This window comes from Cynocephalus volans, chromosome 2 (genome assembly GCF_027409185.1).
Source record: "Cynocephalus volans isolate mCynVol1 chromosome 2, mCynVol1.pri, whole genome shotgun sequence".
Classification (NCBI taxonomy): domain Eukaryota; kingdom Metazoa; phylum Chordata; class Mammalia; order Dermoptera; family Cynocephalidae; genus Cynocephalus; species Cynocephalus volans.
This window is the reverse complement of record NC_084461.1, coordinates 221,658,978-221,677,395: the sequence shown is the minus strand read 5'-3', so window position 1 is coordinate 221,677,395 and position 18,418 is coordinate 221,658,978. Positions and strand designations below refer to the sequence as shown.

Genomic DNA, 18,418 nt, shown 5'->3' with positions numbered 1-18,418 from the left:
GAAATTATATAACAATAGAAATTAGCTTTACATTATTTTATAATATTATGGGTTTATTATGCATCAGTCCCCAGACCTATCAGCATATTGGATACTGATATTCCTAATTTTTCCTGAAGAATAGAGGAAGGTTTACACCGAGAGTTGCTCAGCATGTTCCAACTGTCACTTCCCAGGGAGACCCAGACCTGGCAGGATTCTCGCCTCCCCAGTACTTCTTATAAAGTCCAAGGCCAAGCGCTTGCCTGCTGACAGTTTTAGGCTTTTATAAAGCCTCCCAGACTATGCCAACTATACACAATCCTGCCAGAAAATCCACGGGTGGGCCTCAGGAGAATTTCCTTTGGCCCATACAATGTTTTAAAAGGTAACATGGTACTTACATTGGCAGCACACATACTAAAATTGGAATAATACATAGATTAGCAAGGCCCCTGTACAAAAATGACATGCAAATTCATGAAGTGTTCCACATTTTTACACACATGCCCACAAGTATAAGTGAAACTTGGGAAATCTGATATTATCAGTGGATTGTATCAATATCAATATCCTGATTGTGATATTTCTAAAATGTTACCATTGGAGGAAAGTGGGCAAAGTGTACTACTGTATGTGAATCTATAACTACCTCAACATATAATCATATGTACATAATATATAAAATAATATACAAATGATTACAATAATAAAAAGTTCAATTTTAAAAGACCGTGTGAGTGTAATATATAAGCACATTACAAGAAGCCTACTTCATTAATATATACTATTTCCTTGGTCCCTATATGTACCTAAGACTGCAATCTCTCAGTTTAAAGCCTTAAAAAATTATTGACAGTTACCTAGCTATTACACTAATATGTACGAAATATGTAATAAGATATAAAATGTCTGGTCAGTGATCAAAGTATACAACAACAGACAAAAAAATCATGAAAACAACTACATACCCTTCTCTAAAATTTTACATTAAAGATGAGGGTTCAAGTTAATATTTTTTCCCCTTCTGGAAGACTCATCATGAAGGTGGTAGTATAAGCAATTATCCACAATCAAATGTCAGGCATAATATCCCTAATTAAAACTACTAAGCCAAAATTAACAGGAAAATATTTTAATGATATTTTTGTAGCACAAAATAATTAAACTGAGACAGGTAGAGGAAAATGAGAGAATCCACATAACCATAAATTCCACTGCTTTGAATCTCTACACTACGAGGATGCTGAGAATGAACATGTGTCTTAGCAGCACAATCTTCCCCATTTCTCCTCTTGAAGGCATTGTACGGGTGACGTATTCAATGAAGAGGTCCCTCTTGGGCTCTCGTCCCCTGACTTGTTACTTACAAGTACTAGGATATTTGAAACCATTCATCTCTGCAGATCCAAAGGACAGTCCCTCCATTCTAAAGGCTCACTTCAGTTGCTCCTCAGCTCCCTTCAGACTGGACTTTTGATTTCTTCTTTCCTTCTGACCCTGAATTCGGAAGAGCTTCTTCCTGAGGTCCTTCTGTCGCTTCAGCCTCTCCTCCTCCTCCTTCTGCTTCACTTTGAGGTGCTCTTTATTGTGCAGATGCCGCTGCTTCTTGGCCTTCTTCATCTTCTCACTGTGCACTGTACTCAGAGCATCCAGCAGCGCAAGGATCTGACAAGGACAAAACCCAGTGAGCAGCAGAATGTTCTCACAGCTACAGCACACTTGCATTCTACACTTTAGGGGTGTAAACACCTCAAATGATGTTATCTAAACTACAATCGATCCATGCTCCAAATAAATATTCACCTAGTGAAAATTCATCCTGAACTAGGAAATCATAATTCACATGGAGATACAGGTGTGAACATATTTGACCTTTACCACAAAACTATCTCTGTTAATCACTGTGCAACTAAGACACAGTGGTTCTTAACTCATAGTGTACCTATTACTCCCCATTAAAATGCATAAAGCAGAGCATGACTAAACAAAGGAAGGGAAATGGTCTCTGGCTCATCCTCCAACTTCCAGTTCTAGTGCCCTGAGTAAGTCTGGCCCTTACCCTCTTCTGATGAAAACTGAGAATGCAGTAGAAATGCCAACTGTGCTACTGAAGGCACTACTTTCACATCTAAATGCAAGTGCAATAAGCCATCGTTGACAGTACCTTCCTTTCATGAGGCTCACGTATAACGGCCGGTCTCAGCCTGTCCTTTGGCACCTTGCCTGCCTTTGCTTGGGTCTTGGGCTTGTTCTTAAATGGCAGGGACTTCTGCAAGGCTTTTGGAATGTGGAGTGAATTAAAATGTTTCTTTTGCCGCAGGATCGGCTGAAAAGAAAAATAAAACAAAGACTGTGACATATTTAAATTATGATCTATGTGCATTTAAAACATTTGAATGAAATCTTCCCCAGCAGATTAACTCTTTCACAACATCAGTAACGCTAGAGTCTGCTGATCATCAGAAGTCAGGATTCAATCACCCATCAAATATGGACTGCCTCAGTGTACATCCATAACTCTAGACAAAGCAGAGGAACAAACTGTGCTCATTTCTACAGTACGGAACTATGGGATTTCAACAGAGCAGATGAATAGATCCAAAGTTATCTTTGGGGCACTGAGGTGGTTTTTCTCCAGCCTAACAAGAATAATCCAGATTTTCTTGGTTAGAGCATGCTGTTGATAACACCAAGGTCAAGGTTTCGGACCCCCATACCAGCCAGCTGCCAAATAAAAAAAGAATAATCTAGCTTTCCATCTTGACTATCAACCTCTCTAAATTTAAGGACATAGTTCTTCCTCCAATCAGCAGCCAAAGTACCCCCAACCCCAATTCTAATTAAGAAGTTTAACTTTATTTATTTCTGATGAGAAAAGTGAGATTTAAATGACAGATAATGGCAAACCACTATACATTGAATCTTCAAGGTAATCTAAGTTTTATGCCTCAGTTAAGTAAGATAACCAAAATTCTTATCTGCCTCAGAAATATTAACAAGTTGAAAGTTTTGCCCCAGGCCTTTACCAAGGTCATTGTCAACTATATAGAGAATATTTGTTATGTCTTTAAATTTATTATTAAAGACATCATCCATACTAATATTTAATATTCTCTGCTTATGAACCAAAATTGCTCTACAATTAAATAAACTAGAGAAATCTTTCTTAAAAAAGAGTAAGCACCAAAGGCTGGATAATGGCACCACATCCTGAAATATATTTTAATAAAAATTCATGGAAGATGACTTAAAATTTTATTATTAACTATTTTATAGAAAAAGTAATGCCTGGGAAACTTCTGTTTCTAGCAGAATGAAACACGGATATGTTGAACTACCCTCTTATTACAAAACAACTGAACATCCTGGATTCAGACAGCAAATCTTTTCAAATGCATTGTTAAAATGTTAAGAAAATAAAAAAAGTTTTCACAGAACCAAATCTAAATGAAAATGGGAATCCAGACAGGCACTGAAAACCTAAAGTAAAAGAATACTAAAGAAGCCAACTACTGGCAAAGATGCGGAATGAGTAGAAAACCCTGAGAAGCTGTTGGTGGGAGTGAAGCTGGTGTGACTTCAGAATACGACAGGTGCCCTATTTCTGAAGCTGAGCACATGTGTGCCTGTAGCCTGGAGCCCACCCTTGTCCTCAAACAGAAGCATGTGTATCTTCCCACCAAACGACTCATATGTGAGCACTCAGGGCAGCATTCTAATGGCTAAACACTGGAAATGATTTTTTCTATCAATGGATACTCTGTGACATTGTCAAACAATGGAACTCGACAATAACAATAAATGAATGTCTGCTATCTACAAGAACATGGATGAATTTTATAACACTGAATCAAAGAAGGAAGACCAAACAGTATGTGTTATATTTTATAGAACTCAAAAACAGGCAGAACTAATCTACATTATCAGGAGTCAAGACAGTGGCTATCTTTGAGAAGGAGGGCCAGTGACTGGGAGAGACCACAGGGGGCTTCTGTGGTGCTGGTGATCCAAATGCTTGATCCAGGGCATGGCAACCTGCTGCAGTTCATCAAGCTGTCCACTTATGATTTGGGCACTTTTCTGTATGCATGTTAGCATTTCAATAAAATGTTTATTAAGGAATTAAAACTTTCATAAAAACCCACATTGCTTCAATAAATATTAGCACATTAATTCAAACAAGTACACAAAAAAAAGTTTAGGAGGGAATGGCATCAGCAAGATGGTTGACTAGAAATCCGTTATACTCATCCCCGCCCCCCCAAGAAAGTCAAAGCAACAAAAAAACACCTGTATTCTGATGAAAATAACTAAAGAAGAGTACATGAGTACATCAAAGGAATAGCACAAATCTGGTAGAGTACAGAAAACCAGGATTACCACATGAAGTAGGGAAAGAAACACCTCGTCTCAGCCACCACATCCCTGACTCGGCATCAGCTCAAAACCAGGAATGACTTCTCCCTACTGGCATAAGGTAAGCAAGGCAACCTCAGCAGCCCCCACCACCATCATAGTCACCCACAATCACTGTCACTGGGGAGTCCTGCAGTCCTTACAGGTGCTTAGCAGAGCTGAGGGAGCTGCCTGGAGTCCACATGGCTACCACCCCCCCAAGAGAAGGAGTCAATGCTGTATCCTGCACCCAAAGCCTGCACTGCTACTGCACTAAGCCGTCTTGGAACTGGAACCACTGCTGGAGTGTGTAGGGTTGAGTAGCCATTGCAGCCTTTCACCATAGAGGCTATTTCGTCCCTGTACCACCCCTACCTGGTGGTGGCCATACCCAAGCTGCTGCTACCTCCTAGCCTGTGGGGCCAAGCTGCTGTACCATATGCCTCCCAGCAGAGAGAGTACCTTGAGAGTACCTCACTGCTGTACCTTGCCCCTTGGACTGAGCTGACTTGGCGCCCTGCCTCCCAAAGAATCAATGCCCTGGTGGAGCCGAGCAGCTGGACCTCCCAGAGCTGAGCTGAGATGGCCTCTGCATCTTAGGGAATCAGAGAATTGGCTGAGCTGGGAAACCCCACCCTTGGCCAAACAACTATAGGATGCTGCTTCCCTGAAACTGGACTAGCCCTCTGAAGTCTGAGCTGCTGAGGCACCCCCCTGACCTGCCTGAGGGGGTGAAGCTGTCACTATGCTGCTCCCTGCACCCCAGGGCCCAAGCCACAGCTATGCTCTGCCATTTCTGGGTCCTTGCTGATGCTGTGCCTGGCTTCAAGGAGCCTGGGATACTGCTGTGTCCCACCATTCCAGGGTTCAGAGTCACCACTACATGGGGCCTCATCCTCCAGGGCCTAAGTTGCTACTGTGCCCTATTGGCTCTGGTTTCTGAATTGTAGCTGTGCCCTGCAACCCAAGCTTGAAACTCCAGAGCATCTTGCTACTGTGCCCTATTGGCTCTGGTTTCTGAATTGTAGCTGTGCCCTGCAACCCAAGCTTGAAACTCCAGAGCATCCCTTTTTCCTTGGAGCTGGGCCAGTGCTATGCCCTGCCCCTAAGAGTCACAGCTACAACCCAGCTGCCTAGGCTCAAGCAGCTGGGATGTGCCTCAGATCACAGACCTCAGCTTTGTGGGCAATGTGCAACCATCCATGCCTCAGAGAGTGAACTTATGCCCCAAAAGTCCCAGGCGCTGCAGTAGGTTCATGAGACCCTGAGCTCAGAACCCAGACTCCACAGCCACTCTAAGCAACTATGCCCTGGAACCCAGTGCCACTGCAGCTGCATGTGGGCCATGTCAAATGTGATGCCAGGAGGGATCCCTTCAATAAAGACTCCCCATTGTGGAGAAAAAAAGAAAAGACTCCAAAAACCCTTGACACGGAGGGTTCTAACAACCCATGCTGCTGCTGCCACTGCCACAAACTCTTGCAACCTAGGCCACAGAGGCACCCAGTCATTGCTGATGTTGATCACAGCTAAAAAAGCTGCACCAAAGGCTATACCACCACATCTACTCAGAACCAGAACCACCACATCCTTCCCAACCTGCACCCTAATACCCATTTGTGGGTGAAAATCTCTCCCTATGAAAGCTACTCTGTAAAGTTTAGACTGCTCCACCACATGCACAGACATCAACACGGGGACACAAGAAACAGGAAAAAGCAAGAAAATATGACACCACCAAAGGAACACAATAATTCTTTAGTAACTGTCCACAAAGAAATGGATAAACGAACTGCCTGAAAAGAAATTCAAACTAATAATCTTAAGAAATCTCAGAGAGATGTGGGAAAATACAAATAGACAATTTAATGAATTCAGCAAAATAGTTCATGATCTGAATGAGAAATTCAACAAAGAAATAGAAATCATAAAAAAGAATCAAACAGAAATCTTGGAGGTGAAGAATTTAATCAATAAAATAAAAATACAATGAGAGCTTCAGCATACTAGATGAAGCAGAGGACAGAATCTCTTGAACTTGAAGATAAGTCTTTTGAAATAACCCAGATAGAGAAAAAAAAAGAAAAAAAAAAAGTGAAGAAAGCCTAAGGATGTATGGGACATCATTAAGCAAGCAAATATTCTCATTTATGGGAGTTCCAGAGGGAGAAGAGATGGAGAGAGGCACAGAAGCTTATTCAACCAAATAATAGCTAAAAACTTCCCAAGTCTTGGGAGGGATATAGATATTCCAGATCCACAAAGTTCAAACAGGCTAAACCACAAAAAGGTTCAACTCAAAGAGGTCCTCAATAAGGCACATTATAATCAAAATGTCAAAAGTCAAAGACTTAAGAGAAAAATTTAAAATCAGGAAAAGTGTCAAGTCATGTACAAGGGAATCCCTATTAGACTACCATAAATGTCTTAGCAGAAACAGGATGATGTATTCAAAGTGATGAAAGAAAAAAATCCACCAGCCAAGAATATTATACCTAGCAAAACTGTCCTTCAAAAATGAAGGACAAATAATGCAAAAGCTTTATTTATTTATAGAGGGAATTCATTACCACTCTAGACCTGCCTTATAAGAAATACTTAAGGGAGTTCTTCGAGCAGAAACAAAAGGACAATAATTACTATTGTGAAAACATATAAAAGTATAACACTCACTGGTAGAGGTAAATTCATAGTGAAATTCAAATATTCCATTACCGTAATGGTGGTGTGTAAATCTTTCAAATTTCTAGTATAAAGGTTAAAAGTAAAAGTGGTCAACAATAACTATAGCTACAATAAGTTGTTAAGAAATACACAATATAAAAAGATGTAAATTGCAACAACAAAAATATAAACTGTGGGGGAAGGGTAAAATCTAGGATATTTGTATGAGACCAAAGTTAAGTTGCTATGATATGAAAATAGTCTATTACAACTATAAGATGTTTTATGTAAGTCCCATGATAATCTTAAAGCAAAAACTACTGTAGATACTCAAACTAGAAAGAGAAAGGAATCAAAGCTTAGCACTTACAGGAAACCACCAAATCACAAAGGCAGACATCAAGAGAAGAAAGTAACAAAGGATCTACAAAACCAGAAAATAATTAACAAAATGGTATGAGTAAGTCCTTACATATCAATAATAAACTTGAATTTAAATGAATTAAACCCTGTGATCAATTGACACAGAGTTGCTGAGTGAATAATAAAACAAGATCCAACTATATGCTGCCTACCACCCATTTTAACTTTAAGAACACACAAAGGCTAAAAGTGAAGGGATGGAAGAAGATATTCCATGCAAATTGTAACCAAAAGAGAGCAGAGGTGGCTCTATTTATATCAGACAAAACAGACTTTTGGTCAAAAACTTATGAGAAAAAAAGGTCATTACTTAATGATAAAAGAGGACGTAACAACTGTAAATATAAGACACCTAACATCTGAGCACCTAAATATATACAGCAAATATTAATGAACACAAAGGAAGAAATAGATCCCAAATAAATAGCCTAACATTATATCTCAAGAAGCTAGAAAAAAGAAGAACAAGCTAAACCCAAGGGTAGTGGAAAAAAATCATAAAGATCAGAACAGAAAAAATCAAGAGAATAGAAAAACCATAGAAAAAAGACAATAAAAACAAGAATTGGCTTTTTTGAAAAATAAACAAAATTGACAAACCCCTAGCTAGACTAATAAAAAGGAGAGAAGACTCAAATAAGTAAAATCAGAAATGAAAGTGGAGATGTTACATCAGATGCCTCAGAAATATAATGGATCATAAGGGACTATAATGAATAATTACATGCCAACAAATTGGATAACTTAGAGGAAATGGATAAATTCCTAGAAAAATATAACCTATGCCAAGATTGGATCAGGAAGAAACAGAAAGCTTGAGCAGAACAGTAACAAATAAAGAGACTGAAAAAATAATCAAAAACCTTCCAACAAAGAAAAGCCCAGGACCAGATGGCTTCATAGCTGAATTCTACCAAATTTTCAAAGAATACAATGCAAAAATCTTCAATAAAATATTAGCAAATCAAATTCAAAAACAAATCAAAAAGATTATACATCACAATCAAATGGAATTTACTCCTGGCATACAAGGCTGGTTTAACATCTGCAAATCAATGTGATACATTACATTAACACACTGAAAAGTAAAAACCACATAATCATCTCAACTGATGCGGAAAAAACATTTGACAAACTTCAGCATCCTTTCTGATAAAGTCTTAATTGTTTAGGTATAGAAGGAAAGTTCCTCAACATAATAAAGGCCATTTATTAAAAACCCACAGCTAATATAATCAACTAGAACTGAATGACTTTCTATTAAAATCTAGTACAAGACAAGGACGCCCACTCTCACCACTTCCACTCCACATAGTACCAGAAGTACTAGCAAGTGCAATCAGACAAGAAAAAGAAATAAAAGGTATCCAAATTGGAAAGGAAGAAATAAAATTATCTCTATTTGTAGATGACATGATCCTATATGTAGAAAACACCAAAGACTCCACTAAAAAAAAAAAGTTAAAATTATCAAATATATTCAGTAAAGTGGCAGGATACAAAATCAACATACGAAAATCAAAGAATGACCCACCTGAATAAAAAAATCAAGAAAACAATCCCATTTACAATAGCATCAAAACAAACAAACAAAAAACTTAGGAATAAATTTAACCAAGGAGGAGAAACATTTGTACACTAAAAACTATAAAATGCTGATAAAGGAAATTGAGGAACACACAAATAAATACAGAGGTATACTGTGTTCATGGATCAGAAGAATTAATAGTTAAAATATCCATACTACCCAAAGCAATAAACAGATTTCATGCAATCCCTACCAAAATTCCAATGACATTCTTCACAAAAATAGATCAATCCTAAAATTTGTATGGAACCACACACAGAAAAATGCAAACAGCCAAAGCAATACTGAGAAAGAAAGAGTTGGAGGTATCACCCTTCTTGATTTAAAATTATATTAGAAAGCTAGAGTAATCAAAACAGTATGGTGCTGGTATAAAAACAGAAACACAGAGCCATATGGTACAGAACAGAGAGCTCAGAAATAAATCCAAATATATACAGTCACCTAATTTTTGCCAAGACCAACAGAGGACACAATGGAAAGAGGAGAATTTCTTCAGTAAATGATGCTGGAAAAACTGAATTTCCTCATGCAAAGGAATGAAAGTGAACCCTCATTTTACACCATACACATAAATCAAATGAAAATAGGTAACAGACCTAAATGTAAGACCTAAAACCTTAAAACTCCTAGAAAAGAACATAGACGAAAAGCTCCTTGACATTGACTTTGGCAATGCTTTTTTTAGCCATCACACAAAACCCCAGGCTACAAAAACAAAAATAAACAAGTAGAACTAGTTCAAACTAAAAAGCTTCTGCACAGCATAGGAAACAATCAACAAAATGAGAAGGCAACCTACAAATCTGGGAAACATATTTGCAAACCACATATCTGATAAGGGGTTAATATCCAAATTTATAAAGAATTCTTACAACTCAAAAACAGAAAAACAAATAACCCAATTAAAATACGGGCAGAGGACCTGAATAGACACTTCTCCAAAGACGACATAAAAGTGGCCAACAGGATATAGGGAGATGTAGGTCAAAGGGTACAAAGTAGCAAACATGTGAGATGAATGAGTCTATAGATATAATGTGCAACATGAGGACTAGTTAATAAAAATGTCTTGTATTCGGGGATTTTGTTAAATAAGTAGATTTTAGCTGCTCTTCTCACAAAAATGGTAGATATGTTAATTTGCCTTACTATGAGAACCATTTTACTATCCCACAGCATCATGTTGTAAACCTCAAATATACACAATAAAATTAATTTTAAAAAAAAAAGTTTAAGACTCCTTTTCAGTCTGGAGTAAACCACTACTACAATTTCCCTGTGCTCCTTTCCAAAATATTCTATGAATATACAATTGTTTAATTCAATTTAACATTAGGTTTTATACTTGAAAATTCAAAGCATATTATATTCGTCCATTACATATAAAAAGCATCTGTATGATTCCATCTGTAGAGCACATGCTCCCTCCTTCACTAACACACACACACATATAACCTGTACCTTATACAGAGAATCCTTGTTCGGCTTTAGTCTGATACCGTGGGCAAGCCTGAGTTGACCTGTTGTCCGCATTCCTGACCAGGTGTCTTTCTCACCCACTGGTTTCAACAAAGATGTTACTGGGTTATAGAAGGCTGGTATGGAGACAGGATACCAAGTCCGCATGAAGATGATATCTGGAAAGAGAGGAAATTTACTTTAACATTTTCCAAAGAAGACTCATATCCATCTTGCCAAGAATAAAGAACAAAACATCTACCCCAAACTTCTCTACCTCGTTGCACAATATTTGAAGAGGGACTTCCCCAAGTAAACTACACTTACACAGTAGATGACCTTTGAACAACGCAAGAAAGGTGGTTAGAGGTGCCAATCCCAAGCAGTCAAAAATCTGCGTGTGACACTAATTAAGCACATCTTGCACTTTTCCCCAGGTCCTAGCCAGCAGCCCCCGGGGCAGACAGAGGTGGGGAGATGACAGCACCAAGTCATTACTTAAGTAATAGTTAACTACCAACAGCATACTGTTAGGTAGGCTACTTAACTGGTTGGTCATGAATTCATGACCTACCTAACCAAGTTTTCCAATATATTTATTGAAAAAAATCTGCATATAACAGGACCAATGCAGTTCAAACTCGTGTTGTTCAAGGGCCTGCACAGAACTTTTAATCACAGAGCTTTTTCTGGGTGTGTGAACCAAGGGGCTGTGGACACAACATGAATCAGCACACCGCACAAGATGTTCCAGCTGGCGGGGGCTGTAGGTGACTCAGACCTTCTAAAGATCTAAACTTCAACTCTAACCAACATGGGCTAGAAATCAATAATGATTGGTAACATGCTATCCTGAACACACCACAAAGGATATTTACCACTCATCAGCAATTTATCCTCAAAGCTGGCCCGGAAAGCTCCTTCTGGAGCCCGAAGTGCTTTTTTAATTTGTCCCCTTATTCCACTGACAGTTCGAATCACAGCACCTTCAAATTTGGCCACTTCCAAGGCCGAATTAAACATTCCCTACAGGAATACGAAAATAAAAATACGTACACATAAAATCCTATACCTTACTAGTTTACATAGCACATAGTAGGTTAAAAAACAAAAAACAACTCATTAAAAGGGTGATAAAACAAGCAAAATGTATTTTCCCCCAAAAGTAGAATTTCTACGTTGAAAAGAATACAACTCTATTTTACTGTCCCCAAAATAACATTAAGATTCCACTGTAAGCTCATTAGCATATTCATCACTGGTACTTTTGTAGAAGAAAAGATCAAAGAGGCATTTATTGGACTGAAATGACCCAGGAAGCCTTTGCTGGCATCTTACAGGCTGGACTGCAGCTCAAATCCCATTGCTTAGGTGCACACACTTAGAAAATAAAACAAGCTATACACACACCAGTGGTATTATTACCTTATGTTACAAGAACATTTTATGATCTTCTAAACTCTGTTTTTAATGGAAACATCCCCACTAATGAAACTCAATAAATGCTGCTCAAACTATCCTCCCAAAATATTGCAAAACATTGTGTTCATTTCTTTGTATCCTTGCCAAGTTTTTTTGTGAATTGCTTTGTCTGTTTTTCTACTAAACTGTTAGACGAACTTATGATTTTTTTCCCCTTTCTTAAATTAACATAAACCAAAAAGGTAGAAAACAAGACCCAGTGGATGAAATTATATATTTTCAATATTAGTTCTGTGACAATCTCACATGGAAGTAACAAGTAATCTGTTTTATTTCATCTTAAGGTTTTTGAGCGTATTTAAGTAACACAGAGACCAATATAAAGAAGTAAACTAAAAAATATCAAAGACCAAGTTTATAAAAAATTTCAAATACTTTTCTAAAAACATCAGAACCATATTTTAGAAGTATTCCATTTCTCTTTTCATGATCTATACATTTATAAATACAAGGATTATATATAGATATACATACCTTAATAAATGAAGTGTTCTTGAAAATTTTGTATGGAAAACCAGTTAGCTTTAATTTCTTCACAATTTTTATGGACTTATCCAGATCAAGAACAACTCCTGTGGCAGCTATCCGGAAATCAGGCTAAAAGGAACTCCCAAAATTTGAATATAGGAATAGGAATAATATCACCAAGAGAAAAAAACTACAATTCTCTGTGATGCAATAAATTATCAAAGTTTACCCCACTTTTAATCAGCTAAGAAAGAACAAGAGAGGACATCTGAACATGCAGAAAAGTGTTTAAACAAAAGCAATCCAACATTATAACACTGGTAAGCCAAACTAACAATGATGATTTGAGTACTTCCTGAGAGGGATTTCACAATACCATAATTTCACAATGATGATCTATTTAGAATGAAAATGAAAATTCTGTTCCAATGTTTAAGAAATTGAATTTTGGACCTCCAGGGCAGATCGCATCTGCTTATTATTCTGCTTGCTTCTCTCTTAAATGGGGCCAACAAAATTTGCTCTGACTGGTCAAGTAAAGACTGTGTGAACATTCTTTGCTAAACTAGCATTACTAGGGGGTAGTCTCATGTCTAGCTGGTATACAATGTATCTTCAGAACCTAGTATACAGCTTATTAGCACATGGTGAGCACTGCTTAAATACTTTAGATAAATAAGTCCAAAATACACACAAAAATATAAAATGTCATTAGTACCAGTGTAATTATAATTATTCTTCTACTTCCCTCCTCTCTATTCCCACCCCTACTTAAAAGGATGTAGGAAGATTAAAAGCAAAGAGAAATTTACTAAAAATGAGGAATTTACGACTTAAATTTCCATGTACATAATAATCCATATTCAGGATATATTGCTCAAACACAATTTGTAAAATAAAGCCCCCAAGATATTTACCATTATGCCACTAACAGACTGTATTGCCAAGAACCCAGTTCCCTGTGGAGTGATAGGACCTTAGAGAAAACAGGAAAAAAAGAAATACAGTGAACCACAAATTTCGGATTCCATTTTACATACAATATATACTCCAAGGGCCGGCCCCGTGGCTCACTCGGGAGAGTGTGGTGCTGGTAGCGCCAAGGCCACGGGTTCAGATTCTATATAGGAATGGCCAGAGCACTCACTGGCTGAGCGTGGTGCAGACGATACCATGCCAAGGGTTGTGATCCCCTTACCAGTCAGAGGAAAAAAAAAAAAAATATATATATATATATATATATATTACACACACACACACACACACACACACACACACACACACACACACACACACACACACACACACACACACTCCAAAACCCCTCCACAAAAAAGGAAAAATCCTATGAATTGGGATTTCATGAAAGGAAAAGAGCAAAACTATAATGATAAAACCTAAAAGGTTTAAATTAACCCAGAAGCAAGTTATTCTAATAACATTTTACCCCAAAAGGTTGCTCCACAATGCATGTGCTGTGGAGTGTATTTTAGGAGTCTCTGCCTGCCATTGTGGTCTTCGATATAATAGAGTGGGATGGTCTGAAACCGCCTCCACCCCACAGAAAAGATGATTGGATCTCGGGACTTGAGGATTTTCTTATACCAACGATGTTTCTTCAGACGCATCTGAGGGGAGAAGAGAGGCAATAAAATGACTGGTGGAGAGTACCTCCGAAGAACACCAGGTGCTGAGCATGCAGCTAAGAGTACCTACCTGCACATACCCAACGTTGCCCTCACTATTGCCCAGACCACCCAGAATAATTGGGTACTGGGGGTCAAAGTTCAGCACTAATTCACACGGGACGTTTTCAATCTCAATTCGGACGTACATCCCAGGTCGAAAACCCTCATACTGCACTCTGGCTTCATCATCTTGATCTTCAAATTCTGCCCTGTTAAGCTATGTATCAGAGGGAAAAATAAAAAATCCCATAATGCCATTATCTTTAATAAACATAAGACTGACATTAAAAAACATGCAATTTCTAAATAAAGGAAACATGGACAAAATTATTTAAGCTTTATCCTAATAAAAATAATATACATTTTACCTCTACAGTTTGTTCAGAGTATGCCCCAACTGTTTTTTTCTCTGTTGCTCCAAGGTACAGCAAATGTAAACTCTGAAAGGACCCTGAATGCAGGTCGGCAAACACTCACAACTACCATCCATATCTTCTTTTCTTACTCTCTAAAATAATGTCATGCTTTTTCCCTGTCCTCAAACACCCAACACCTCCTTCCACATCCTTACTCTCAGGTGATATCATTTCCTAATTCACTCTAAAACCATACAACCCAAAAGAATGTCCATGGTGCACCCCCTACCAGGGTTTACACCTGTATCTTGCCTTTTATTATAGCTCTGCACTGTCCAATAGAACACCTACATGTGGCAATTTAAATTAAAATTAATTAAAATTAAACAACATTTAAAATTCAGTTTCTCAGTCATATTAGCCACATTTCAAGCGGTCAATATCAACATGCAGCCAGTGGTTACAACATTGCACAGCACATTACGGACAGTTTCCATTATTGCAGAAAGCTTTACTGGGCAGCTCTGGCACAGATTATTTATCCATGCTTCTACTTAATGCCAAACTTCACCTGCACACTAGATACCATCCACTCTCACTGGACTTTATTCCAACAGATCTTCACTCTATTATTTCTCTTATCTTAAAACTCTCTTATGACTCCACCTCCTGCACCAACTACTACCCCATTTCTCTGCTTCTCTCTGCAGCAAAACTCCACGAAGGTTTTCTACAGTCACAGTCCCCAGTTACTCTGCTCCCATTCTCTTAAATCCACAAAAACTGGACTTTTACCCACCACACCAAGAAAAGTGGTTAATTCTGTCTTCAACACAGTGAACGTATCAGCAGGATCTGAAACAATGCATCGCCTTCTCCTACAGCTGGCTTCCAGCATGCCTCGGGTGCTCTGAGATTTCTTCTCTCCTGGGCACTGCTCAGTCCCCACTGCTGCCTGTACCCCTTACACGTGCCAGTTCTGCTCCTCCCCACTCCATCTCTGCGCTCACTCTCCAGGCCATCTCATGGCTTTAAGTAGTATCTATATGCTGAAGAGTGTACATCTAAGTCCCTGGCCAGACCTCTCTCTGGATTTGACACTCCGCTTGTCTCAACACTATTTCAAAGTTAACTGAGTCAGACGTCTCTTCCCAGACAAAGCTGCACCACCTAGAGGCTTTCCTATCTTACGTATGGCAATCCATCCTTCCAGTAACTTCCAGTAGCCTCCAGCTGTCATCCTCATTTACTCTCACACACACCACATTTGGTCCACCAGGAAATCCCACTGATCCATCTTTCAAAAAAAGTGTACCCAGATTTGACTCTTCCTCTCACCTTCGCTGCCATCCCACTAGTTTGCACCACCTTAATTTCTTGACTGATTTCTTGCCAGAGCAATCCCTTCAGAGGGAAGTGGATCATATATGTCTCCCGTCTGCTCAAAATCCTCCAAGGGCCCCCATTTTACTCACAGTGAAAAATTCAAAGTCCTTTACAATGGCCCACAAGGTTCTAGGTGATTTTAAATTGTGAATGGTCTAGAGCAAAGACTTCAGAACTAGCTTTACATTTCTTAGCCACTTCTGTCAACACAGAAGGTCAACCCAGAGTAGTAACAACTAAGTTAATGATTAATCAGGAGATACAGTCTGTCTGTATCCATGAGTTCCACATCTGTGGATTCAACCAACTATGGATAGAAAAAAAAAATTGTGTCTGTACTGAACATGTACAAACTTTTTTTCTTGTAATTATTCCCTAAACAATACAGTATAACAACTATTTACCTAGCATTTACACTATATTCTGTATTACAAGTAATCTAGAGATGATTTAAAGTATACAGGAGAATGTGCATAGGTTATATGAAAATACTATGGCACTTTATATCAGGAACTTGAGTTCCTCGGATTTTAGTATCCAAAGGAAGTACGGGAACCAATCCCCCATGGATGCCCAGGGACGACTATACTTTGACTAGATGAAGGCCTAGGTTGAGCAAAGACTGTCAACCATAGTTTCACAAATCACATATACTTAATTTGTATATTTTAGCTTATAGGATTCTCAGTGGCCCCACTAACAAAGCGCAACACTGTATCATCAATTGTGCACACATCTTTGTGTCTCCTTCAAAGTGAAATCGTCACCTCAAACTGCCTGCTCAGCAATCCCAGGCAGGAGGAATAGCCACAGTGTCTCCCCCTTTCAGTGTGCCACACATTCCCTTTATCTCCACATCTGCCCTTACACAAAAATATCCTTCAGAACTCTAACCAAGATGAATTTTCAGAAAACTTCCCCTTGAGAACACTGGGGTGTGCAGAAGCCACATAGGCCACAAATCACCTACCCATTCAAATTGGGGAGCAATAACTAGCATGTGAAGCCAATGCTTGTATTCAAATGAACACACGCTCTCAAATCACTGCACTGTGAGATCCTCAAAAGCAGTGACCTTATCTCAGTCATTTCTGCTTGATCGGCACCTAATGCTTGGTAGAATATAGGCATTGACATTTCTCTGGTGAACTTTAGACTGAAGAAGCGATTAGATGGCTGCACGAAGAAACACGCCCATATGCATCTGGACCAGGGAGTCCAAATGAAAGGCACAGAAGCAGGTCAGGGAGTAGAGACCCAAACAAAGCCAGGTCTTCACAACACTCTTACAGCCTTGAAATGAGTTTTCTCACCTGTGCTTGTTTCTGCATTTCTCCTTTAAGATCATCGAAATATGTGCTTTCTCCTTCATCATATTCTGCATCAAACATCTCTTTCAATTTTCTCTTCTTATCCAAATGCTTTTGCTTGGCACTTTCCTCTTCATGGGGGTCAATTTCTTCTTTAACTTCTTCTTCTACATCTTCAATCTTAAATTTCCAGAAGAGAAAACTTTGTAGAGTTTGTGGAGATTTGTTTCTTTAAACATTAAAGCAGATTTTAAAAGTTCTATTTGAACTGCAAAAATCTTAGTTATGATCATCACAAATAAAACAAAAAAGACACAGCCTTTGGTATAAACAACAAATAATAACATGGTTTTACTACAATAGACAGCCATCTGCACTGCAATTAGCTGCCATTCCTGGGAGTGCCAAACATGAGTAAAAATAACAGCAAATGCCCCAACCTAGATGCTACCAGACACTGTTCTAAAGAAATATTAGGGAGAACAAGGAATTCATTTTTTAAAATGACACTTAAATTTAACGAGAGGAGAATGACGGCAAAAGTTATGGTGGAAAGGAAAACACAGGGACGAAAACTTCCATGGACAAAAAACCATAAGGAACTGATAATTACTATCGTAAGAAGGGGTAGTAGGTGTCATCCAAAACCAAGAATAACAAATAAACGACCTTTTATCTGTCCCCACATCCTCACACTTTTAAGAAAGAATCTAACCATCTGAACTACACTTTACAAAGATAACAAATAAGAATTGCATTTCTCAGTATGGGCCTCTCTCAGAACACACTGACCTCAGATCAAGCTGACAGCTGTCCATGGCAAAGTCATACCTGAGTATCTGAGACTGATTTTCCCTTGTGCACGTTCCCCGTTTCTAGGTCTTCAAAGTCACCGTAGAGCTCCTCTGGGAAAAGAACATCCAAATGGCTCCTCTGTGAATGGGCCTACATGCGACACGAGCACACACTGGCCCAGCACACTGTGCGCTCTGCATTCCAAACTTCATTCTCACTGTCCCCTCTACTACATAGGCAAAAAGAACCATGCTCTTACTTAGGCTTTTAAAAACCGTCAGGATTTCTTTATCTGTTTAGGTAAAGTAAAGGGACCTAACCCACATTTCCATACTTTACTTTGAAATCCCACTTAACCAAGAGCTATTTTTCCAGTACAGGTAACGGACACTCTATTGAGAGAGATGCAGAGGTGGTATG

The 18,418-nt window shown here is 38.6% G+C and overlaps 1 protein-coding gene and 1 non-coding gene across 3 annotated transcripts in view; one reads left to right on the top strand and one right to left on the bottom strand.

Moving 5' to 3' along the window:
- The first annotated feature begins 375 nt into the window (after positions 1 to 375).
- LOC134371319 (U6 spliceosomal RNA) lies at positions 376 to 479 on the top strand. The gene has a single exon (XR_010022757.1). It is a non-coding gene; the product is annotated as a U6 spliceosomal RNA (small nuclear RNA).
- Positions 480 to 1,098: 619 nt separating this feature from the next.
- BMS1 (BMS1 ribosome biogenesis factor) overlaps positions 1,099 to 18,418 on the bottom strand; it is a 48,287-nt gene continuing 30,967 nt past the window's right edge. Inside the window, exons 14-23 of one of the 2 annotated variants that reach the window (XM_063087375.1) lie at positions 18,035 to 18,108; positions 17,207 to 17,383; positions 14,180 to 14,368; positions 13,911 to 14,091; positions 13,381 to 13,439; positions 12,470 to 12,592; positions 11,392 to 11,539; positions 10,517 to 10,692; positions 2,147 to 2,308; positions 1,099 to 1,647 (exon numbers count right to left, since the gene is read on the bottom strand). In XM_063087375.1, the coding sequence (XP_062943445.1) occupies positions 1,417 to 1,647; positions 2,147 to 2,308; positions 10,517 to 10,692; positions 11,392 to 11,539; positions 12,470 to 12,592; positions 13,381 to 13,439; positions 13,911 to 14,091; positions 14,180 to 14,368; positions 17,207 to 17,383; positions 18,035 to 18,108 (1,520 nt within the window). In that variant the 3' untranslated portion in view covers positions 1,099 to 1,416. The remainder of the gene's footprint in view (positions 1,648 to 2,146; positions 2,309 to 10,516; positions 10,693 to 11,391; positions 11,540 to 12,469; positions 12,593 to 13,380; positions 13,440 to 13,910; positions 14,092 to 14,179; positions 14,369 to 17,206; positions 17,384 to 18,034; positions 18,109 to 18,418) is intronic. The other variant, XM_063087376.1, reaches the window with a different exon arrangement.